The following is a 26336-nucleotide window of genomic DNA, read 5'->3' on the forward strand; positions in this document are numbered from 1 at the left end:
TCTTACAATTCTGGTGCAAAATGAACAAGTGGCCAGCAGAGTTTAGGAAAGTCATGAAAATTACTGGGGCGCTCAGACCTCCTTAAAATCCTTAATTAGTACATTCAATATGTCATAATTACAGCTATACACATAAAGAAAAAATGACAATACTAGTGTTATATAATCAAGCATTTTATACAAAAGAATTACTATTATAGGTACTATTGCTATGTTGACACAACATTTTCAATACAAAAAAGATGGAGATATCAAATTCATCATTCATTTTGTAAAAGAAACTAAAGCATAGAGATAACCTTTTCACATTTTTGAAATATGATTTCAATACCATCAGAGTCATGTATTTTCAACCTCTTAAAAACACACTGTTAAATCACAATATACCTTATAGGGAAACTCCATGCGGATACTTCCGTGGTCTTTGCAATTGCATCACAACTTCTTGTATGCTGCTTTCAAGCTAACATAAACATTGAGCAAATATTTCTCATGCCAACTCACTATCCACATATTGTACATTCCAATGCTAATTTAAACATAATTTTATTGTAGATTGTGAGTTTGTAAACACTGTGATATTCATAATGCATTCAAATATTCAAACATGAAATATATTATTATGCCTTTATGTTTATCAATAAGACTGAAACAAATGTGTAAGTCAATAAGAAAAGATAATCTGAATAATCTTTTGTTTCATTTGAAGTATAATTCCACACAATGTTCAAGTTGACTTTAATGATGGATCAAAAACAAAACAGATGAACAGAATTGTCATAAATTGGAGTAAAATATGAAAGTTGTAGAATTTTTAAAGTTTATGCTACAGGTTTACAAGTAGTAAGAAAGGTTGCAACTACAGTATGTAAATAAATTTCTGTGGTGATGTCATTAAATCATGATTTTCCTATTAGTTTGCACACAGACTATTATCAAATAAATGCTTTTTTGCTAATTTATCTATCTGCTATGATCCTTTCCCCGGAAATAGAACTACAGTAACCAGCAAACTCCTCAGCAGATGATATTTTCTATTTTGATTTCATGCTACAAAGGGGAAATTTTAATACAAAAAATGTGTTCATTTGTTGATGGGCAGATACATTGGGGTCATAGCATCATAAACTCTTAGGTACATGTAGCATACAATGTATAAATACACACATAAAAAGGTAGGTCTACAAATATCCCATCATGTAAACACAAAGAACTAAAAGTTCATGAAATTTACCACATGAAGTCAGAGTTATTATAAAACCTATTTACCATTATCTTTCATTTGAGCTACAAAGCCAATCTGAATTCAACACTGAGCTGCACTGTAAGCTCAAGATATATTCTGCAGCATAGGACTTTTCTTACTGATATTATGAAGTACAATATATACTTGTTTCAGCCCATCTTATTTGGGACACACTTGGAGTGCCCTACTTGAAACAAGAAATTAGCAAACAAGATCAAATTAGAGAATAGGCCTCCTGTAAGTAAGACATTCACAGATTTAAACAAACACAAATTCAAGACTACATGTAGTTAACATTAAATCATCAAAATCGATATTTTTGGACTGGTTGACAAACATGATAACAACACACTGCACTGGAATTAATATTGGGATGAGAGTTTTTGATCTGAAATGAAAACTGAAAAAAAGGGGTTACAGAAAGAAACAAACTCAGACTTTAACTCACCATAATTTGGTACCCATGATCTCTTTTGTGTCCGCCTATTTCTGCACCAGCTCGGAAACACTGTTGGAAAATTTTAAAAGATTTGTTTGTCATAAGAATGCTTGTCCACTAATAAAAGCATTACCTCTATTCTTTCAATATGAATAGGAATATACTGCAGGACATACTGTAAGACTTCATGCAAAACTATACTTGACAAAACCCTAATATCTGCCTTCCTACTTTGTAATGAGTGGAAAAAAAGTATGGATTTATTACCAGGTACTTCTATACAAGTTATCTTCATGAGTCTTCAAATGAAAGGGATTCTTCACCTGGCTAGTCTTGTGCAGCTTTAAAGTTCCAGAGATAGACTAAATTGGAACTGCTCTCTTTCTCTTTCACTCTTTCTCTGTTCATGCAGATATTATGCAATAAAGGCCATCATACAACAATTCAGTTCTCAGCACCCATGACTCTCATTCATCACATCTACAATTCTGCCTTTAATTTCATATATTCCAAAATATTTTGTGAGAAGTAGCATGGTACACAGGTCTTCAAAGTTGCTTACAGAGTATGTATCTTTTCTCTCAGAATCAAAATACACCTCTTGCTCCTGATTTAAAAATGTCTCTGAGATTTCACATGCACTCTAACATTTAGGTATCAGATCTGCAATTATGTGAATATATACAAAGCTGAAGGTTATACAGGCTACTAAATTTGCCAATCTCAAAGGTTGTGTTATTTACTGTCAAAAACAAAAGAATAGTGAAATTCTTCACTAATAGTTTCCCATGTGGGGAGAATGTAAAATTCAATATCATATCATTAGCAACTGGGACAGAATTTCCACATTTTACATCATGTACAGGTACCTCAGTAAAATTCATATTTAGAGTTGTGTGAGGACAGTGCTAAGGTGGAAAGTTATAACTATAGGCCTATATGGAAATTACCACTATCCAGGATTTAAAACATCATCTTTTCATTAATTTCCCTATCTGAACACAATTCAGTTAATTAAGATTTTATTTTCTTTCATGGTCCTTGACAACTGCATACTAGTAATCTGGAAGGGTATATCTGATTATCACATATCAAATAAAAAATATCTGCTATTGTACTACTTACGTGTATTTCTGCATAAATTATACACCATTGTGTGTGATCCTTTCTTCACTAGCTCACACTATCTTGTCTGTTCTATTCTGTTCTTAATATCTGTCCCATTTATTATCAAACAAAAGTTTTGTATAAAAGAATGTAAACTGCAATACTAATCATAGATCTCTATTATTGTATCCACCTTACACAAGCCACAGTGGTTCCACATGGCTTCGTTTTGTAATATCGGGCCTACAGCATTTTCTGTGTTTTCTGTGTTTGTGTTGTTGTTGTTTTTTTTTTGCAAAAATATTTGCTTTGACTGATTTATTTTTGTTTTGCAGGATGTAATACTGAAATTAAAAAAAAAATCACATCTTGTTTACCATGTACTTTTCATGAGGAAAGATTTCAGTGAAAAGAAATATATTAATAATCAATAACTTCTTTCATTGGGTCCTTCTCTTGTGTTGTGGGTGTGTCTGATAGAAGTTGAATGCCAGTAGCATTTCTATAGGGTACATCAAACAAACATTTCTTGTCAGAATAAGATTCCATATTCCCTTTCAACAACATGATATACAGCCAGGGAAGGGTAACTACATGATAGAAATAAATTGTAAGAGTCAAAGACAAACAATGTGATTTAAGAATCTGAGTGTAAGCTGTAGTAGTACATGTTGCATAGCTGTGTAAGAAGAGCAAGAGAGAGGGAGAGATACCACAGTACTAGTAATCTGAAAAAAGCTACAACCATGTCCACACTGTGCATGGTCTCTGGTGTAGCAAGAACAAAGAGACACAAAGAGGATATGAATACAGCACTACCCTGAAGCATTGGCATGTGCAGAGTTGTCCACTACCATCACTGCACCAGTGTGAATAATGGCTGCCTGTGTAGTACATCAGTCGTATGTGCAGCTAGCACAAACAGCCCCACGGACGGATGGTACAGGAAATGAATACCTAAATGGACCCCCATGGCTTCTATACACACAACTCGCAGGCACGATGCAGCGAGTGTGACCGACCACGTACATGTGCTGTGCTGTGTGTACCACACACATGAATGAGGCCTGGGCGGATGGGGCAGGCCTACCCGTTAGCTTCAATGCGAGAAACACGATCTACAATGAGCACTCGTAAACAGCATTCAAAGTCAATTCCACTCTCAGTTGCTTTGCACGCGTTACATCGCGCATAAAAAAAGCACTGCGAACGGTGAAATTTGACTTATTTCAGAGAAAAAATGACTGTGTTCCTTGCAATTAGGCTTAATTTGTATAAAACAGGGGTTTAATATCATTGACCTTGAAAGTGTAAGCAGCCGACTTGCTGTGCTATTTTTATACTCGCCTGTAAACAAAGATCAAACGTCTCGGTGTCGGAGCATTCGCAGCATTTCACGCTGAAGGATTTTAACTCCTCCTGGCAGTAGTTACAGTACAATCTTGGAGGGGTCTCTGTAAAGAGAATGTAAAACCATACATCAAACATATAATCACATTTCATGGAAGAGCATAAAGCGGGAAATTATCAGTAATTTCCGTTGTCTTACCGGCTACCGACATCTTTGGCACATTCGCAAGGGAGAGACGGGGAAATCACACGCTCGCGAGCTCGCTCCGCATGCGTGACGTCATGTGGTCAGCCCACAATGCATCATTGTTATTAGCAGACAAAAAGGAAAAAATGGCTGGTCCGTCCGTAAAGCTGAGCTTGGAATCTCTTCAAGAACATAAAGTCCAAGAAATATCCCTCGATGGCCTGGAAACATATACCAAGTATATAAAGGCATTTTGTCTGCATTGTTCACCAAATTTTTTTTTCTACAGAGTGACTGTTATGATAAGACGGACTTGCTTTTATGCCATTTTCTTAGTCCTATGCGTGTAAATTTATGTGACGTTACGAGACTCGAGGAGATAGGAGAGCACTGAAGTTTGTGTCAATATGTTGCGGTTTCTGATAACATATTAGTGTTACTCTTCGACCCAGAACAACTTGTGAAGCTGGGCTACTTTTGTACAGGCATGTCGTATGATTCAGAGAGTGAAGAGAATGATGCTCTTTCAATTCAGAGATAGATTTATAGGAATTTGAACCAAACATCTGACATTTGTCAGAAATTGTCGTGCATGACAATGACACAATGTTGTTACTTTTGTACAGCTACTAACACCAGCTACAGGCATGTCGTATGATTCAGAGAGTGAAGAGAATGATGCTCTTTCAAGTCAGAGATAGATTTACAGGAATTTGAACCAAACATCATTTGTCAGAAACTGTCTTGCATGACAATGACACAAATCAATGTTGTTGCTCAAAACAACTCGCTCTTTGTAAGCCAAGACTACAGAGATTGTGGTGTATGCTACCTGCACAATCTGGAACTAAATTACCCATCTACATATTCGAAAGTTCAACCTCATGTGAAAGCATAGATTTTACACGTAGCAGGCGGTCGAATTTTGGATGATGTTATGGTCGAATTATCAGAGCTACCAAGTCTCACGCATTGTGAGTGAGACTCCAGCATTTAGGGTCTGCCTCACAATCTCATGCATGACACCCATTTTTCTCACGCATTGGGAGTATAGCTGAAAAGATAAGTGAGAGTTGCAATTGAAGGCATATTTCCCTTTTGTCTTTCAAAATAAGTAAAAAATAGTCATTTAAGTATGCACCAGCTTGCACCATTAAGAGCTAAAATTGAAAAAACTCCCTACCATGGGAGGGCAGACACCCCCTCCCACACCCTCCCCTCGCTCAGTCGCTTCGCTCCCTCGCTCACGCACATACATGTGCATGTGCAGATATGCTGAGTCATGAAAATCTCTCTCATAAATTTTTTTTGAACTTGGCATCTATGAATTATAGGCAGCTTGTTTATGCAATGAATCTTAATTTAAGTAATAACCGACTCAATGTGGGAGCTAACAGTCAATGTGCAATGATTGATTGTGGCGAGCAAGTTGAAAGCAGTTGGTTGAGAAATGCATATGTCTGTCTGCCTGTCTGTGTGGTCATGTGCATAGGTACTGCATTTTTCCTCAGACTTTAATCAGCTTACCATAAATCATTTGTACATTGACTTTTTGCTCCTTGTTACTTGTGTAAATTTGTAGAATATAATTCATTATTATTAATTGGAAATAAACTGTTATGAGATGTAAACTAGATTCTATATCCCATGATTTTCGTGGAATTCAGGCATTTTTTTAGAATTTTAAGATATCTACATGCATATGAAAGTACATTCTAGTGCCAATTTGTATATCATTTGCTTCCCACACCTTCAAATCAAGTGAAAGGCTAGGAGTAATACCTTCACATACTTTCTCAAGATCTGTGAGTGTAAATGTCCACTACTGCATAGAGGACATACAGTATTCAGTAAATCATATGTCAATACCATTAGTAAATATTAAGTGTTGGAAAAAAGGAAGTAAATAAACCACTTGTTCATCCAACAGCCCAGGTATTCTATAAACATTTCTGATACAATAGATGGTTCTGTTTCAGGAGCGTAGCAAAATGTTCTGTTCTCTGGATTAGGAAATTTTTATCTGGTGAGCTCTTGTTGTAGTAGTACATATACTCTGCTTGTCATCCTGTGCAATTCCATACCAAGTGCAGTTAAATTGCAGACTTTATAGCAACTTAAAACTTCATGGAGACAAGGCCATCTTGAAAAGAATTAGAGTCTTGACAACTTTTTTTCCCTTATAGTGCAAGAATGTTTGTTATCTCAACTTTTGCAGGCCTCTGTCTATGTCAGAGAATTTGGCCAAGTTGGCACACAAGATCAACTTTGCCACCAAGACGGGAGATAAGGAATCACAGGAAAGTGCAACATCTGAGGCGGAGGAGAAAGAGGCTGTCGCTCCATTTCAGCAGCCACAATGGCCGTGGGAGTCCGTCAGGAACAAAGTCAGGTGTGACATATGGACAAATTGCAGTGAAATTGTTAACCCGTTTAGGACAATTCCCAAGTATATTCGAGCAGGTGTCTATGGGAAATGTGTGTTGTAGCAAAATTAGTCCAGCCTCAATAGGTTAAAGGGGAATGATCCCAAATATACATGTGCAATGAGTTTACTATACATCAATATTAATGTTATCAGAACACATCAGTGAAAATTTGAAGAAAATTGGGCAATCTGTTCATAAATAATGCAGTTTTGAAATTTCAGTGCAGCCATCACTGGATTAGGAAATTACTACAGTTCTTCTCGTCACATATGGAAAATGATTTTAAAAGAATTATAAAGAGAGTTTCACAACATTTTTTTTTTGAAAAGTACACATTCCTTTTGCTTGTTACAGATATGTTCAGTTTAATAATATTCACCCTGCTTTCTGAAAGATGTAAGTCAGGAAAATTGAAAATATGTTGAATGTTCATTATATTTTTTGCACATTGTCCATATGTGATATCACAAAATGTTGTAGTCTTCTCATCAAGCAATGGCAGCACCAAAACTTCACAACTTTTCAACAGAATGTCTAATTTTCCTTGAACTTTCATTGATGTCCACAATGATGTTGCTGCATTTACTCAATCCGCATATATATTTTGGATTCATTCGCCTTTAAAGTGCACTTACAAGTAGTTATACTGATTATTTAGCTTCCAAGACAACTTTATCTTGATGACAGAAAAAAAAAACAAAAACAGGAAAGTAAATCCCATAAGTGTTGTTTTTGTTTTTTGTAACGTTACCTCAGTCATGGTACTTTTGACAAATGCAAATGAAATATCTATGATGAGGTAGCATTTTTATTCTCAATTTTCTATTGGTAATTAAGTTTTTGATTAAATACTTTAAATGTTATTGTCAAATTTTACTTATTGTGAACTGATGACAGAATTGAATGTGAGGTGTACAGAACATGAGAGCAATTGTTTTTTCATACAAGAATGAAGCCACTGCCTTCAACTCATTTGGAATGCCTCCCTTTATACCTTTACATCGCATTGTTGACAGAGCTGCTCTTACAGAGATGAGTGTGCTGTCAGATGTTATCCACATTGCCAGACTTGCCAACAAAGAACACCCCTACATGGTCCTTGATCCTGTGTCGGTGGACAACACTCCATCCAAGCAATACAACTTGCAGATTGTCGAAAAGAAGAAGGTGTGATTTGTTCTCGAAACATGCCTTGTGTGGATTGAGATGGGTTGTTACAGATTTTTTTGAAGTTCAGTTTATTGGTTGCTTCTCAGTCTTGGAAGAGGATGGGCGGCAAAGGAAAGGTGTAGTAATGGAACTCGTATCAAAACATTAATTTGCTTTTCTTTTTTTTTTAAATCAACATGCGATCATGTGTCATTTTCAGTTGCATTTTTATATATATATTTTTTTAACATGCCTTTTTTTTCTTGGTCTTAGTATGAAAAAGGGTTTTCATATCTTTATGTAAATTACCACTACAGTGCACTCCCGTTATAATGAACACGGTTATAACAAAATTCCGGTTACAACAAAGTAAAAATTCAGGCCACAACATTATCCACTCTATGTATTTTTATTGTTTATTTGTTGGGTTATAACAAAATTTCGACATGACGAAAGAAAACTGTCGGTCCGTAGGACTTCATGATAACGGGAGTCCACTGTAACTAAATTTATGATTACTAGTAATTGGTATTCAAAGTGTTCAGCATTCATGTGTCCATGTATACTGTGTCATTAAACAAGGTAAATTGAAATCGAAGTCAGAAATGTAAGCATGTTTATGATAGTTAGAACTATTGTTTGCATCATAAAGTTTGTGTATTATGCGATATGAAATTGCTGTTGATTAAACAGTGACGTATGTCGTAACTGTGAACATCTTGATGTTTAATTGGACTCAGAGCTTAGAGGCAGCAGGAAACATCCTCATGAGCGGAGCTTCAAGGATGATTCGTTCAAAGCACTTTGGTAGTCCAGAGAAGAGGAGTGCCAAGGATGACTTCTTTGGAGAGCTCCACAGACTTCGGATGCACTGGAGACTGAAGAGAATTGGTAGCAACATCCTGGGTGACCTCAGCTTCAAGACAGGTGGGATGTTTGATGTTCTCATATGACGCATGCCATCACCAAGGCAAACTGGGATATGTTCATTCCCTGTCATTGCCTGTAGATTGTATTGAGAAGAGGAAAAAACAGCCTCAGTGCAAATAAGGCAATCATTGTAGCTTTCAAAATCACTAATATTTCATCAAGTGAACAGGGGTTGCAGCATATTCATTGTACACAGAAAAATATGAAAGAGAATGTAGATGAGTTATATTCTCCATTTCGAAAACTTAATGTTATCGGTCACAAAATCTTATGCAAGCCTCCTTTGACCTTAGCAATTGCATTATATGCAACTGCATTCTACTATTTGTACCAACACAAAATGATGTTTGTTATGAATGCCGTTATGCACATAAAATTGAGTTGCAAAGTCTTCTTACAACCTGATAATGTGCCTGTATGGTATTTGTAGTCTTCCCACTACAATGAAGTCTCTTTTAATAATGTGTTGTAATAATATTTACTGTGTCCATTTTCAGCTGGTTCTCGATTTTGGCACAGCGGAACTTTTGAGGTGGCAAAGTCCACAGAGCAGGAGATAGAGGAGGCTGAACAAAAGGGCATCATGCCCTGTGCCCTCAGGGTCACTGTCCCTTCTGACCTCTCGGGTACTAGCTACATCCAGGTTCTTATCCAAGAAGGTGAGTTGCAGGCATCTCCATATCATTAAGAATATCACTCCTTGTCTGTGTGTGAATGTGTGTTAATAAATTACATTGGGTTTAAACGAACAAACAAGCAGACTTGGTATAGGAGATAGTGATGACAGTGCGACACAAATGATCAAATTCTGGAACACTTTAACCAAATTTACGGGTTTAATTAGGTGAAATGTTGAGGGTCTGGCACATTATAGGTCTGGGAAGTGTGCAATAACTTGACTGTCAATGTCATTTCCTAAACCTCAGTGCACACATAAACTTTCGAGACAATGTACTGATAGATTTAGATAAGATATTAGGACACCTCTCTCTGTATATGTATGTATATATGTTTGATAATAGAAAGGGTTGCCCTTATTGGAAATAGAATAAAGAGCAAAATATGAGGAGAAATGCTGTGTTTCATAATCTCATAAGATGACCCTCAAGTCATCAATTCTGTAGCAACAAGTAAGTATTATTGCAAGTTTGTCAGCTCGATGTGAGTAGTTCATACGATCATGAAAGGTGTATGTGTCATTTACCAGGTGAAGCAGAGATTGCCACAGCTCTAGTAGAGCATTCCAGTAGGAGTCATGTGTCAGCCGACGCCCACTGGCAGGAGAGGCTGGAGGCAGCTCAGAATGTCCTCTTCTGTAAAGAGCTCTTTGCACAGGTGACTCACACTCCTGTAATGAACATTAGTGTTACAGGTTTTGAGGAACTTCAGAGAGCCTTTTCCTCTAACATATAAAAAATAAAAGTTTTCACAATAGTATTGGCCAATCACTGTAAACTGAAATTATAAATTTAAACCCAGTGTTGAAAATGGACATCAACGAAATTGGTAATGTGAGAACACAATAGTCACCATTTCAACTGCAATCAGTCCTTTTTCTGTTCAAAATACTGTACATTAAAAAGAAATTTGTTACCTCTATTAAATTCTGAATCTGTCTCCTTATATGAGCAAACAGTAATTCATCACACTTCTACAGCATACAATAGGAAACTGTGGACCTGATAAGAGAACTGGTACATCAAGGTATGAGAATTTTCTTTTGTGTATGTGACCAGACTATCATACTCTACAATTGCATACATGTATATTTTGTTGTATGCTCTAATAACTGGGGAAGAATACCTAGTGTAATCAGGAGTGTGATTCTTACAGTTGTTGAGAATGTTAACTTCCTATGATCGATTTCTTCTGCGCTCAGATTGCTCGTGAGGCAGTCCAGCTGAAAGCAGCCATTCCACATCTTGTCGTTGGTAACCAGATCATTGCACACATCTTTCAAGGGGTGCAGCTGTGCATCACACTCTGCCATGACACAAATATGGACAGGAGGGTAAGAAATGTATCCCTCATCTGGCTGATTGCCGTAGCAGAAGAATTCATTTTGTATTGAATTTTCAATCTTTTTATTTGACCCTTATTCTCTTACTATGATCTTGTTAACAATTCAGAATATATAGAATAACTTTCTATATGGCATTACCATATTTTGTTCAATTTGGATCAATAAATCATTCGTCTTTCAGATGATCAAGCAGATTTTTTTAGGAAGTCATACTTGGTAATTTACCAAGATTTACTTAATGTTCATGCCATTTGAAAATCATCTGTTTGGTTGTATCAGACTGAAGTGACACTGAAATCAAACTTGTGTTTTTGAAGAGAGCTATTTAAACAATGAAATCAAGGTGAAGAATAGTGCAAATTAAAATTTTATTATGTGCATCTGACTAATTTGTGTATACCGGTACATCTATTTCATTTGAATGGTTGCAGTATGCTTTCAAGCTCATATTTTGCAGTTTGCTACATACTCTTGAGCTTCGACATAACTAGGTATTGCTAAATCATGCTTTTCAGAGTGGCTTAATGATCTTTATTTCATTTTCCATGGCCTAACAGAGAATTCTGTCTTCATCAGTGAGTAATATGCACACATTTGTATTGATACATAGTGCCAAATCCCCACACTCGACACCCTCTTGCATGTATGCAGGTTACGCTAGGTCTAGTTTTAAATTTATCACCCTGTCAATGCATATCACGGAAACTGAATGTTGTGGTAATAATACTTTTGAATGGCACATGTCTATCTCGTCACTGAAATATTGAGATATGTCATCATATATCTTTATGTGTTCTTTCTGTGTTTTGCTTCTTTTTGTGCTTTACAAAATTTGCCTGTGAAATCCTTTATTTGATTATTGAGTTAAATTTCAAAAGCGGCTAATTTTTGGTATAGAGGATAGCCCATTTTGAGAGGAAACTGCCAGTATGGGGAATTTTAGAGAATTCTGTAGACTAGTCCTAGCAAATTCCCAAATGCATGTATGAATACCATTTCACGGTGGAGTTGAGTGGAATAAATGTCTATAGTACATTAGAATAAGAATAGTTCACGTTTTAGACAGGAGTATTATCTATCAAGTATTTCCACTCATACATGAAGTTGTATTGAGGATCAGCATCTTGTGGATTTGCTTTCACTGTCAAATGGTAGAAGGAAGTTGTTGTTGGTTTTTTTTTTTGGTCATCAGATGATCATAGTTTACTATTTTATCATTGCATTCAGCTGCTGCTGTAAATACTTACTCTTAACTTGCATGCATTCATAATTCATTCTTCATCCAACACTGACAATCAACCTTTGTTAATGTCTGAATGGTAGCTAATTAGTCTAGAATTCAAATTTATTCATTTATATATCTATATTTTGGATGCCCTTGTTAGCAGATTTGTTTATACCTTCTTCTTTTTTAATTGTGTTTGTCCAAAGTACTGTATTGTTGTCTAGAAAACAGGAAAATGCACCAGAGCAACCGCATTTCTTATAATTTGTTTTTTAGGCTAAACCCTCAAAATAAAAGTTCCACTGATACGGTAGGCAGATAGCGCAGAGCTGCCAAGTGTCTCTGATTTTGCAGAAGGTTCTGCGAAAGCTTGAATATCTCTACATGTCCTGACGAGACAATATGAAAGTATGCAGTATTTGGGAATTGCCCTTGCTTGTTTAGATGCATGCAGCACACATATGTCTCCCTGATCGCTCTTTGTATTTAAACTTCCCTGATATCAATGTGTGAATGCTGGCAGTCCTGGTAATACCGGTACATCATGAAGTACGGTGACAAAATTTGGAACACACCCAGGCAACTTGCATGGCTTGGGAAAAAAACCCAAAACAAACAAAACACTCCGTTATGAAATATTTTGGGCTCATACATTTCATTTTCTTTTGTGTGTGATTTCAGAACATGTACATTTTCTAGCAGCCACTGCTGCATGAAATCCAAAAGCCTCAGTAGTTTATAATTAATTTCAGTGGCACTGTGAGATGTTAAGTCATAAACTGCTGTTTGTTTAGTGCAATAGCCATTTACTATCATATGTACCAGTTCCTTGCAAAATTCTTGACTGTTTGTTATGTATTTGTTAGAATTGTGTGATGTGTATTGATGTTCACAGTTGAGAAACAAGAGTCTGCATGATGTCTAGGCTGTGTTTGTGTAGAATTCTATTACTTAGTGTGCTGTTCAGTTACTTGTATAGGTGTTAACTTGTCACTACTTGTGATGATATGTAAGACCAACTAGAAACTTCAAAGACATTAGTTACTGTATATGGCAAATATTTTGCAAGGTTTTTATTTTTGTGAATTGTGCGAGTCGGGTGCTGTTCGCGAATTCAAAGACGTAAAAAATAAACTCTGATCCCGACATGAATTTGACGAGTGATTTCTCTGTACAGTACTGTGCTCTGTAATCGCGAATGTAGCCACTCACAAAATTGTCAGGAACTCCCAATTCACACAGAAATTAGACTTGCTAGATATATGGCATATACAGTAATCATTTCATTTCTTGAAATCTGTGATGTCGAGAAAAAAAACTGATAACTTTAATAGTAGCTCTTCAAGGAATACAAGGTTCATTGAACACTTTCAATATTTCTCAAATTTTCACTTCAGAAGTATTTGGGACAGGTAAGGTTATAACTTGTACATTTTTCATTCTTTTATGCAATAGTCAAGTATATATGTGCAGGCACCTTGAAAATTGATGACTGTTTTTTAGTTGGTTTCAGCATATCGTAGTCAGATTATGTACATTTTTGTATCACAGATGGAAGCAACAGTGAAACCCAATCATAGCCATGCTTTGGAGCACTCCTTGCATCAGCTTCTGAGAGAACTACATCGAAGTAATCTCAACGGCGCCACCCCTCGACCAATCACAATGTCTCATTCTGCAGCGGCCAAGCGGCGGAGAACTCTGGCACTCCAGGCTGCCGGACACAAGGAAATTGCCCAAACTCAGCAGACGTAAGGCTGATTAAAAAAAGACAAACAGACAAACAAGCAAACAAGCAAACAAGCAAACAAATAACCAACCAAACAAACAAATAGTTATGTTAACTATAAAGATATTTAAATGATCTGAGGAATCTTTGTTTTGTTTTGTTTTGTTTGTTTGTTTTTGTTATTTGTTTGTTTGTTTGTTTTTTTTTGTCCGATGAAAGCAAGTTAAAAAGTCCATTCTGAAGAAAACCTAGCAATTGTAGATATATGATCATGGTCCAGTCTGTACGCAAACTGAATGTTGGCATGAAAACAAAGACTACTTGTATACTTCTTCCTGCAGCCTTTTAACTAGAGACAAGTTGATCTACAGAGTATGTGTGATTGGTAATGTATGTCACATAGAGAGTTGAACTATGGCTGAAGAGAGTAGAGAATAACATATTTTGACACTCGGTGATTCAGCGCAAGGAAGAGAGGTTTTTATTGGGTACTGAAGGCTGTGATTTTGATTGTGATTATGTGCTATCAGTGTAACAATTGCAATTAAAAAAAAAATCACATTCGGTACAAAGACTTCTTTGCTGCTTCTTTAAAATCATCATTGTAAAAGATGTTCAAAATTGTTGTTATTACAGGGAATGTCTGTTGGAGAAGATTATGAAGCAGGCCAAACACATCGTATTGAGGCAAAGGTAGAGATACTGCATGAAGCGAACTGATCACTTATATGAAAATGTCATTTGTTTGAGCGTATGTGTGTGTGTGTTTGTGTGTGCATACATATGTGTTGGTCTCTGTGTGAGCATAGTACTACTAGTAAGTGGTTGAAGCTTCTGTGCACATGTGGCAAGTTTAGTAAGTGACAACAGGCAGCAGTGAGTGTGTGTGGACCAACTACATGCATGTATCAATAAAGGAGCTGTATTTATCTTTGAGAGAAGAAAGGGTACACTAAGGCTCTGAAGAAAAATTGGCAAGGGATTTTAGCTTGCATCCCCAAAAGATGTGGGTACTGGACAAAGGCGTGCTCTGACTTTAACTTCTTTTACCTGAAAATGCTAGTACTTGTAGATGAAAATTACCCAATCATACTATCCAGAGAATGAGTATTACTTCTCAGTGTGATTAGAGGATGATTATTTAAAGATGACCCCTCAGTCTTACCCTAACACACAGGCCATTCAGCACAGTGTTTGTGTAGAAAGTGTACCCCTCATAGCCTATTATTATTCTTCATCTTTGAGAGTCATTTCATAATTTGATTGAGACGTTTACATTATCCCAAGTCCAATTCACACAGCAATACAATGCATTCTGCAATTTGCTGGGTACAATGCATGTGATGTTGACAAAACAAACGAATAAATTAAAAAAAAAAATAAAATTCTTCCAAACCCCTTTCCTCATGTACAAGCAAAGATCAAACAACATACAGGTAGATATCAATGCAAGGGGTTATGAACCTATACCTGTATGTAGTGTCTGCAGAAACTATATCAAGTTATTTGACCGTACAGATGATACCTTAGAAATAAAGATTCATTGTACAAATTGTAACAACTTTATATTTGCATACTGGCAGTGTAATTTCATGTCATTAGGAAATAAGGGACAACAGAGTGATTTGTACACAACAAAATCAAACTATGTCTCCAGTGCTTGATGTCAAATTAACTGCTTAATACAGGTTATAGTAATAAGTAATAATTTTTAACTTCCACATATTGATCAGTTTGTCAGGATGATTTGTGGTAAGGAAGAATGTCATGAGGCAGTGGCAGATCCAGAGGGGGCGCATTGGGCACGTGCCCCCTCTTCTTTTTGTTAAAATAAAAGAAATAAAAGAATGTGGGAGCGGGTATGTGCACCCCCCTTTAGTTTTGCAAAGGCGCCTCCCCTTTACGGAATTCCTGGATCTGCCCCGTGCATGAGGTGAAATAACAAGACATTACTGTAAAGAGGACAATACAAAAATATATAAAAGATATATGACATTCACATGGTAATTGAGAGATTGTTTGGTCCCCCCCCCCCCCATCCCCAGAGTTGCCAGGTTGCTGGATACCATGTCAGCAGAGCATCAGGACCCCTCCATCCATGCCCACTGGGGTGCCATGACCAGACCTCTCCAGTCCACCGTCAAGGTGCACATCACCTCCAGTGGCTTCATCTATGAACAACTTGTCAGGTGAGGGCGCACTGTGTTTCTTCCATGGATTTTCAGCAATTGGGTTGTTGATCTCCAGTTCATTCAGGTTTGTAAAGCTTTGTCAGAAGTTAGGATTGCATCTCTTTTTCTGAAAGACATATATAGTGCCTCTAATTGATCTTCAGCTCAACGGAAGGCAATTTTAACCCGTTGAGGATGGACTGATTTCGCTACAACACACATTTCCCATAGACACCTGCCCGAGTATACTCGGGGACTCGTCCCCAACGGGTTAGATTTCAAGAACATAAAATCACTACTTTGTGTTCCATAATTTGATGATTATCAGCTCACAAAAATCACACAGTCACTCACACACTTAAAAAGTAAAATGTACTTGCAATAGCTTTATATGATCACAGCTACTTCATTTTCTTGTTTCTTATCAGGTCATCAGTGCAGCTGAGCATTGAGACAGACAGCATACAAGCAGTCTGGAAGGACGGACGGGTCGTCACACTGACACATAATGAACAGGAACTCAGAGATTTCATCATGCTTTCAGTGAGTAGCAAAATCAAGATGTGCTATAATTAACTCTGTAAGTTGTAGTAGTATAATTAACAGATTTCAATTTACATGAATCAGTTTTGTTCTCTGTACTAGATCATAGAGACCCACTTATAGAATTAGAAATAATTAAAGCAGAGCAAGCATTTTTTTTAAATTGCATGTATTTAACTCAGAAAAATATTCAGAACTTGAAATTTAGAGAAATTTGTTGAAATGGAAAAGCTGATGTGAATAAAGTCATCAAAACAATCCAACTCCAACAAAGGAACAACTCCAACCAAACCAGACAATAGAACATAGAACTCTTCTCAGAGTCACAAAATAGGACAGTCAGTCATGTTGGAATGATGTCCCCAAAATGTGTCCATTAACTTTGCAGACATAATGACCTTTACTTACATTGATTGCTTTCACACCACCTTCTCCACAGTGATGAGTGTCTTCCTAACAACTTGTACAGTCAATCTTGCCCAAGTTGAATCTATTTGGACTGAAGAAATAGCTTTGACTTACAGAAAATATAACTGATGAGAGTTCAAAATCAATAGAATGCATGTATAAAGAGAAGAGGACTTGAAAAGACCTGCTTAGGCAAATTATTCAACTTATGAGAGGTTGACTTAAGCAAGATTGACCGTATGTTCAAGCACAATTATACAAAACTTCATGTGATTCATGTTTGTTTGTCTTGTGTGTTGTGTTTGAGTGTGTTGCACAAGTGAATTGTCACTGATGGCAAGAGCTTCAACACTTCAACAATAGATACATTATACAATATCAAACATAGCACTTGACTGCTAGCCTGCACCTCAAACAATTTAAATGTCTTAATAGATGCAGAAGTGACCAAATAGGCATCCATGAAATTTGTTTTGAGTTAACAAAGACCTGACTTTTTTTTTTTTTTTTTAATGAGAATGGTTTATTTTTGTCATTTTTCCTGCAGCTATCTCAACACCAGGTAATAATTCTCCAGCAGCTCTGCAAGTACATGAGTATGCAGATCCTACAGTACAACCTCCACGTGGGCACAGGACCAGCACCCCTGCTGGGCAGTGCTTCCGCCATCATGTTCACCACACCAAATGGCCAGAAGTAAGACTTTGGTCCATTACTGGTAGACATCTCTTTCAGGGACAGTTTAGTTCTCTTCTAGTTTTGCCTTGACTATGACAAAATGTATTGGGTTCAACCAAAATCAAATCTGAACCTTCAGAGTGGGGATATCACAGGAAATCATTCTGCTGAGGGGAAAAATATTGCTGCTATCAAGACCAGATGTGAACTTAATTTTTGTTCTGGTGTCATCATGCATTTTCCCTTCAGTACGTTGCAGAATATACTAAACTAATACCTTACCTAAACATATGATATAAAGAGTGAGAGGTATGTTTTAGATATGATTTCTAACACATTAAATCTCTGCGCTTCCATATGGCAGGACTGTTGCAGTGCGTTCCGACCCACTGGAAGGCGTAACAGTGATGGTACAGGGCTGTAAGTCATCCTCTACCCACCACCAGCAGCAGGAGGTTCTGGGTGATGTGGTAACTGACTCCAAGTGGGAGAACCTCCCAAAGGGCTACCGGGAGGTGGACATGGCTCGACTTCCAGGACGCAACTTCATCCACAAGATGGAGATGTTGATGGCCACTCTTGCAAAATAACCCCACTCACCACATGAAAAAGACATTCTGAGATCTACAAAGGACTATGGTTTCAAGGACTTCCTCTTATTGTGCCACTGAGGCAGGGCGGCCTTGAGATGGCAAAACAATGTATCTACATCCAACCTCATTTCCAGTAAATCGAGCTTGAAGTTTCGCAAACCTACAGCTCTTTTTCTGTTTTCGTTCAACACTTCATTTCTTACCCTAGAAGGAGAAACAGTATCAGTAATACAGTGCATGCAAATTGATTTCACTTGACCCTTTATTTTTAGAATAATTTGCATTTAATCAAAACATATGTTGTTTTGCCGTCTCAACATAACCACACTATTGCCATTGATACGGCAAAACAATGCAAGTCTCAATCACTGGCACTCATATAATGTATTACAATGTCAATATGTGCAAGCGGCGTGCAGACAATTACTGCGTAAACATGTAGATGGCAAAACAACGTATTGCATGTAGATACGTTGTTTTGCCAAGTCCATGCCCGAAATGTGTTGAGCACGGCCAAGTGAATCGCTGCTTACATTGTTTTGCCAACGAAATTTGAACAATTCCCACTGGGAGGGTGCGTCATATCTCAGTAACGGAATGGGGTCTGATTTCAAGATTTGGTCAAGAGTTGGATTATACTAAAATAAGCTGAAATATGTGACTAAGTCAATTTTCATGAATTTTCGACATACATTGTTTCGCCATCTCAAGGCCTAGGGGACTGTGTTTAGTCCACGTGTTCTTCTTGGACTCGTAAAACTGCAGATAAAACTTCATCCCCGTCACTAGGCCATGGTGGATCCAGGGAGGAGCGCTCCGGGCGCGTGCCCCCCCCCTTTACACAATTCCTGGACCCCCCCCCCCCGCGCTAGGCTGAGGATTTAGCATGGATGACGAGAAATGGAAAGGATTGTGTAAATCTTGCTTTCAATGTGTAGTTCTTCCTCACGAAGGTCCCACAAGCAAAACTATCAACTCAACCTTACTTCCTTGAAGAATGTGAGGCTCTTCTTAACGGGCATGTGAACCGTGAACTTATGTTCCCTTTTGCAGGTACTTGAGGTACATGTACTTTTTTTAAGCATTAACTTTCATTCATAACTTATTTGAATATGGTAATTTTATCTTAACCTACCACACATTAACTTTCAGCCAAAAATTCACGCACAATTTGCACTTAAGAAGTAAATACCTGTATTGTGAATTTAATTTGAGTTTTCTTGGAAAGCTTTCAAGCATTTCAAATATTTGTAAACCATTTGCTGGCCATCCCGTAGAGCCATCATACTTTGACCCTAAAAAGGCGGGGGGGTTGAATCAACCCTCCCCTCGACATTTTTCACGACCATTCAGCCGTGCAAAATTTTTTGACTGCGCCGCTCGCCGACTTCTTACATTCAAGTCCCGCACATCTTATGACACCACTTTCGTGAAAATCGGGCATACCGTTACGACGCTGCACAACCTTTTGTACGTGCTTGTCAGACCGAAAATGGCCCAAAAGCGTGATTTTGTGTATGTCTATGGAAATAGTTTTCTCACCTTATCAAAAAAGATATGATTATTTTCACTTTCAATGGCTGAAATGAATTAATTTTAGCATAATTATGCTTAAGATAGGTTCTGTAATAAATTTTATAGAATAAAAACCCCAAAAGGTCGAAAAACAAAAGAAATACATAAGAAATTCATAAACATTACAATACATCTAGGAATTTAATTTTGATACCAGATTTTTTTTTCATTGACAATGTTAGGAAAGCTACAAAGAATAATATCAGTATAGATTAGGATGATATTAGCTTTATTTTCTGAATTAGACAAAAATTTATGATTTCACGCATATTAATTAATATAAAATATGAAAATAAAAAATACAATTTTGGTAATACATTTAGGTAATGTATGTGCCAATTTTCATGGCGATTGCGTGATCGATGGTCGAGATCTCGGGGGCGGGGGGGAGTTGAATCAAGAGAGTGAAGGCAAAGATTATGATCATGCCGAGTATTCGGTACAAGCGACTCTTGTTGTATGTATAACGAAATCCTCAGGACTGGCAGTTGTCTTTTGTTGGATTGTTAAAGCCAAACAACAAAGCTATGTACAAAATACATGTACATAGTAATACAATGTAGTTGTCTAGAATTTTTACTTCATTGTAAGGAGAGTTTCATTATAACCATGTTCGTTATAATGGGAGTGCACTGTATACCATTTCCTCTTGTCAACTATCCCAGAGATGGTCTAGCCAACTATTTGTTTCTTTTATAGACTGATGTTTTATATAAAAAAATGAATAAAAAAAAAAGACTGTAAATTATGTCTCTTGAAATCAAAGTTACACATACAAACATAAAAAGTTACTGTGGAGCCATCATCTGTAAGCCATAGCTCCGATTAGTGAGTTATGGGTGTGAGAGCGCAGTGAGGCAACTATGTGTATTATGTAATAAGAAAGGATTTTCTTATTCTGTAGATTCAGTGAAGTTTGCAGATGTGTAAGTATTTGAGCATGAGAGTGCCAAAGTGTACAAATTTCGACTTGCACAGTGAAGTACATGTACATTTGTACCTCTTATTCTACTCTCCACTCTTGTCTCAAAATTGGCTTCACATTTGTGAATGTTTTTATTGATATAGTCTACAATAAGATCATGTTGGCTAGCAACTGATAGGTAGGAACAGAAGTCAGTAGAAAAACAACAACTAGAAAGTGACAAGGCTGAATATTCAGTTCATGCTTGATAAATAGATCACAGCATTTGGGGTTTTCTTTTTGCCTTCTTCAGTAAGGATTTTCATTGCACTTTATTCAAGGAACTAATTCACACATGGACATTGAAATACAATGTAGTGGTACATGTATAATGCAAAATACACAACCTGCATTAGTGCAAGTCATTATTTACCTTTAAATAACATAAGAGGAGTGTAACAAAGAGAAATGTACATACATGTACATAGTACTTGCTAAATGTCCTGTTTGCCAAAGAATCATCTGTAGCGTAGGGTATTTGCTTCATCCAGTTTCCATCAAATCAAAGCCCATACACCAAGTGTGTGGCAACTACTGCTGACTACCATTTGACAAGCTCAGTGTGGGAGAAATCCACCTACAACTTATCACTTTACACAAAAGAGAAGCCTAAATCCAGATGTTGAGCAGACTCTAGCAAAGTGCAAAGTGTTATGTGGCATGAAGTGGTTGCATTAAACACAGTACTTTGGGGGGTTTGTGGAATGTTGAAAATCATTAGCTACAAGTATTCTATACCAATGAATAATTTTACCACACACAAAAATAAAGAAGTTCATACATATACATATTTCCCCCACAAATCTGTAACTCCCCACGTGTTAACACACCGAGACAATCCAATCAATGTCTTCTTTTTTTTCTGTTGCTTGGTGTGTGTGTGTGTGTGTTGTGTGTGTAAACATACCTGTGATTATATTCTATATCATATACATGTACAATATATTTATGTACCTTTGCCGCATGCACTCAATCAGATACAAGCTTATATTCAGTCATTCATTTTACGTGTACTTTCAACAACTTCAAGTGATCACTTTTGCACACAACTGAATGTAATGAACAACCATCTGTCTTAAACATAAAAATGGTTACAATCCATTCTTACACATGAAAATGGTTACCATTTCTGTCGTGTATATTCAGGACTCGATGTGGACCACATCCCTCGACATCCAAGGTGTCGTAAAAACGGTTCCATGGCGTTTGCTCCCATGAATAGCTGCATGTTAAGCCAAATATAACTTCTACCCACAAATATAACCTTAACCCTAATCCTTACATTGCATCAAACTTTACCTAAAACCCTATGGCAACCCTAACCCTATGTCCTTGGAGAACACCAGAGCAACTGTTGCAGGAGCAAATGTCACATCACCTCATAGAACAAATAGTGTATGGTCTTTACTCATGCAATGGAACAAGATCGCACCTGTGGCCATTCACTATTTGTACACAATGATTTAAAAAAAAGAAAATCACCCAAACCTAGAACACAATATATTGAAAGCTAAGTTTCCTGAGAGCACTGTTTACAGCATAAATACAGAGGATATGTCCATTACTGGTAGCAACATGATGATTCAAAATTTTATAGCCAACTGCCACACATGACAGTGATTGTGAACATTTTGCATGCAAGGTGGATTCATCCTGATATAACACACTATGTTGCAATGTGGCTTTCCCAATCAGGCAGTCTTATCTAAAATTTGGGCTGTGATACAACAAAAAGGAACACCAACCACCTTTATGCTCCAACATCAAAAGTCTGTGATGTGAGTGTATGGTCCATTGGTATCCACTGAAAGCACCTGGCGATTTCCGTATGTCCCACTGTGCACTTTGCAACCTGCCTCCAGTGTCCTCTCATTGCTTGCAAGACCACTCACACACAGCTCCACAAACATCCGGTAGAGTTCTCCTCCTGTCTCCTTGGCGACGTTGGAGTGGTACTGCATCATCTTCCCCTTGGCTTTGCCTCCCAAGGTGGCCTGGGGGACAATGAGGACATCTCCTGGTAGGTCAAGGACTGACACACGTTTGGAGGATGGTGACTCGCTCAGCCTGATGTTCAGAGCAAATTTCACTGTCAAAAGCAAAACATCAGACTTTGTTACACCACTTGAATTGATCAAATTTTAGTAACTACTCAATGCAATTGCTCTATAACACTTCTGATACTGTATACACTATATATTTAATGGTTGGTTAACTTTGTTGCAGACAACCGCTGCAAAGGAATGAGAAATTCTATCATCCCATTTCAAGAAGCGAAGTTAGTGCCCCCCCCCCCCCCACCCCACCCCATGAGATAATATTCATTACATCTGGACTGTAGAGGCCATGTTTTGGTATCATATCAGCAATTTTGTGAATGATTTATGTCCACTAGAACAAGCAAACTTGCAAATATAAAACCACAGTCAAATATACAGTATATACAATGTGATGCTTTTTGCAGCTAGCTCATGAATATCAAAATGTTCATGAATCTAACCCAGTCTGTGGCCATTACTTTCCTAACAGGTTGTCTGTACCAAATACATCTCACACACATTATCTTTGCGATGCACTCTTTCTTTACCTATCTGTTCATCTGACTGCAGAATTCAGCCTTACATTGGGTACAATTCAAAAAAAGTCATAACCTCAGAAGCATTTCTATAATATCACAAATGTAAAACATAAACATCAGATTGAGTCTTTAGATTAAAACCATGAGTGCAAACATATCTTTCACGACACAGCGTGGTTTTGTCCATCTCTCTCTTTTTTTTTCCTTACCCATTTTCTCTACAATTTCCTTGTCAGCACCTTTCAGGAAACATATGTATAAAATGATACCTCTGTTTATCTAAAGAAACAAAAACAAAACAAAAACAAATGTATGAAAAATAATTGACCAAAGAAAACAATTGGAAGACTTTACATGCATTTCAAAGATACTGCATACAAAAGTGATTGGCTTTCACTAAAAGCTAACATAAGGTTGTTCCTTTATTTAAAAACAATGTATGGCTGTCTACTCACCAGAGTGAATCCACAGTCTAACATGTTTACAATGACACTTGTGCATACTAGTTGAGTGAAGTTAATGGACTCGCACGTCATCCCACACATTCACAAGTACCTGTACATTTAAATACCATTCTGGAAAGAAAGAGGTCTCTGATGCCCATCAAATGCACATGCAATGCACAGCATCACTCTTATGAATACCAATATTGTTTGTAATACAGATGATTATTTCAAAGGAAGATATTGAAAATCGCACAAACGCACACAATTGAAACTATACAGTAACACCATCATCACCTGAAAAACTATTCAAATGTGAGCACTTGAAAAATTGCAGAAATAAAACAAAATGATAGCAACAATCAGATTCTACTGCAGAAGTCGAGTGAAATTACTTATTTCTACATAAGAGGAATCAATGTCAAGGCATTGTCACATGATGAAGTGAATGATGGTACAGTCTTTATATCAATAATCTTGCAAGCTGTCATGATGAGCAAATAACTAGTGACATTATGATGATGCTTGCTGATAATGTTTCCATAATAAGTATTAATAAAATGTGTGCGATTATAGTCATAAATATGCAATTACTGAGACATTAGCACACTATGCTGCCAACTCAAGTGGTTTCACAAACACCAGTCTATATCTCCTCATATACTGTAGTAGTTAGCTCTTTTGACTTAGACATTAATTACCTGGTAGCAATCCTGGAAAGAAATCTGTTCCTTAGGTCACACACACAATAAAAATGCAATGGCTGATGCGCCCCCCCCCCCTTAACCCGTTGAGGACGGACTGATTTTGCTACAACACACATTTCCCATAGACACCTGCCCGAGTCTACTCGGGACTCGTCTTCAACGGGTTAAACACACATACACACACACACAAAGGGGCAGATCCAGGAATTCTGTAAAGGGTGGTGGGGAGGGAGGGGGGGCGCAAATAATATTTCTGGTGCCACTTCCGGGTTTCATTTCAATTTTTTTCTTTTTAATTCTTTTGTTTTGAACGAAAAATAAGGGGGGGGCGTGCACCGGATGCGCCCCCCTCTGGATCCGCCACTGCACACATGAATTTTCCTGTCTCTAGACCACACCTCCACAAATGCTGCTTCCTCATCATCTGATGCGGGCTTGACTTGGAGCTTAGCAGACAGACATTGCTGAATCACCAGCCTGGCTTTTGGCTCACTGATTGGTTGGTTTGCCATGACATTTCTGGGAGGTAGAGCTAGATGGATCTATAAAAAACAAAAAATCATAGGGAATTCTTCATCACTGTTATCTAGCTGCAAATAGGTGCAAATATGTAGTACACTTCAATACACAGTGGTTGGTATTGCAATTTATCTATACTGCATATGCTCTGAGAGACATATTTCCCTCTCTTTGGTTAATATTGAAGCATCATATCGAATGACGAAATGCCATATTTATATCATTGATAAATTATTGTTATATGTATTGATATATGCATATGTGTAGGCCTACATGTATGTTTAAATGCATACACTTTGCCTGTGCGGACCTATTCTGTGATGTCCAATGTATGGGATGTTTGGTCAAAATGTTTCCATTTATTGTTTAAGTTTATCTTAATGAACATATTCCATTTCTGTAATTTTGCAAGTTCTCTGAGCCTAATTGGAAGAGCTGTATGGTCATTTACACATTTAGCAGAGTTTGCACTTCATTATTTCAGCTTAATTATTTCAAGAAACGATAGGATTGCTTGGATTTTGTTCTTGCAAATTTACTAAAAATGTCCCCCGACATCGTCATCGTATGTCAATTTACGTTTAGGATTGATTATACATGACAAGACATGCCATGGTTTGTAAACAGCAGTTTGTGTACATGTATCATTATCAATGCTCCAGTATGGTATATGTGGCTCTCATTTGTCCACTATGATCAGACAAGTTGATGTCCTGCTTGTCACGGATGGCTGAGGTCCAGCCCTCGAGAGTCGAGGGCAATAGGCTCTGATCTTCGATAGGCAGTGAAGTTACGTAATAGTGGGCGTTCTAGAAATCTACAATGTGTCAATAGGCCCTGAAGGTACATAACTCAGTTTGCCAACCTCGCATAGCCTTTTTACTCGTCTACTCCAGTCCAGTATTATACCCCGGACAGCTCATTTACATGTACACCGTACATGTACTCACCGAGTCACAACTGATGTCCTGTTTGTCCTCGCCTGAACAAAGCCCTGTCTGTCTGGAACCTCTCTTTTCAGGGTTATACTCTTTTCATACTCAGTCTAGAGGCTAGGCTTGCGTGTTGACTGCCGATATCCCACTCGCACTGCGCTGTGTTGATGTAGTGGACGCTTGTTCACTGTTCACGCCACGCACGCAGATCTACTACAATGTCGTAACGTTGGGCATCAAATGGCATTGAGCACATGTTATGGTATTGCATAATAAAAACTGAAGCTAGCGACCAAAAATGACGAAGATTACAGAATCGATCCAACGCGCAAGAGTTAACCTAACGCGCTTTCTCTCCTTTTCTCTCAACCTCTCGAACAAAATAATATATCTACTCACATGTTTACT

At 37.4% G+C, this 26336-nt stretch overlaps 3 protein-coding genes across 4 annotated transcripts in view; 1 reads left to right on the forward strand and 2 right to left on the reverse strand.

Moving 5' to 3' along the window:
- Positions 1-4375, reverse strand: part of LOC139710493 (transcriptional adapter 2-beta-like) — a 54392-nt gene extending 50017 nt beyond the window's left edge. For both annotated transcript variants that reach the window (XM_071622408.1, XM_071622407.1), the window contains exons 1-3: positions 4342-4375; positions 4140-4246; positions 1695-1754 (exon numbers count right to left, since the gene is read on the reverse strand). In XM_071622408.1, the coding sequence (XP_071478509.1) occupies positions 1695-1754; positions 4140-4246; positions 4342-4354 (180 nt within the window). In that variant the 5' untranslated portion in view covers positions 4355-4375. The remainder of the gene's footprint in view (positions 1-1694; positions 1755-4139; positions 4247-4341) is intronic.
- Positions 4376-4453: 78 nt separating this feature from the next.
- On the forward strand, positions 4454-18640 carry LOC139710472 (mediator of RNA polymerase II transcription subunit 17-like). The gene is made up of 14 exons (XM_071622390.1): positions 4454-4567; positions 6548-6721; positions 7775-7925; positions 8648-8834; positions 9335-9496; positions 10045-10172; positions 10717-10848; positions 11418-11435; positions 13637-13836; positions 14451-14507; positions 15860-16003; positions 16414-16528; positions 17484-17632; positions 17979-18640. The coding sequence occupies exons 1-14, from the start codon at positions 4476-4478 to the stop codon at positions 18202-18204; spliced, it is 1935 nt and encodes a 644-aa protein (XP_071478491.1). The 5' UTR covers positions 4454-4475; the 3' UTR covers positions 18205-18640.
- Positions 18641-22509: 3869 nt separating this feature from the next.
- LOC139710497 (D-aminoacyl-tRNA deacylase 2-like) lies at positions 22510-26019 on the reverse strand. Its single transcript, XM_071622413.1, has 4 exons — positions 25944-26019; positions 24873-25016; positions 23534-23603; positions 22510-22835 (listed from the first exon to the last, which is right to left on the reverse strand). Exons 2-4 carry the CDS (start codon positions 24984-24986, stop codon positions 22510-22512), a joined length of 510 nt encoding a protein of 169 aa, XP_071478514.1. The 5' UTR covers positions 24987-25016; positions 25944-26019.
- Between the last annotated feature and the right edge of the window lie 317 nt (positions 26020-26336).

This window comes from Diadema antillarum, unplaced genomic scaffold (assembly GCF_040938485.1).
Source record: "Diadema antillarum isolate AM-2024a unplaced genomic scaffold, OU_Dant_1.0 seq00001536_RagTag, whole genome shotgun sequence".
NCBI lineage: Eukaryota > Metazoa > Echinodermata > Echinoidea > Diadematoida > Diadematidae > Diadema > Diadema antillarum.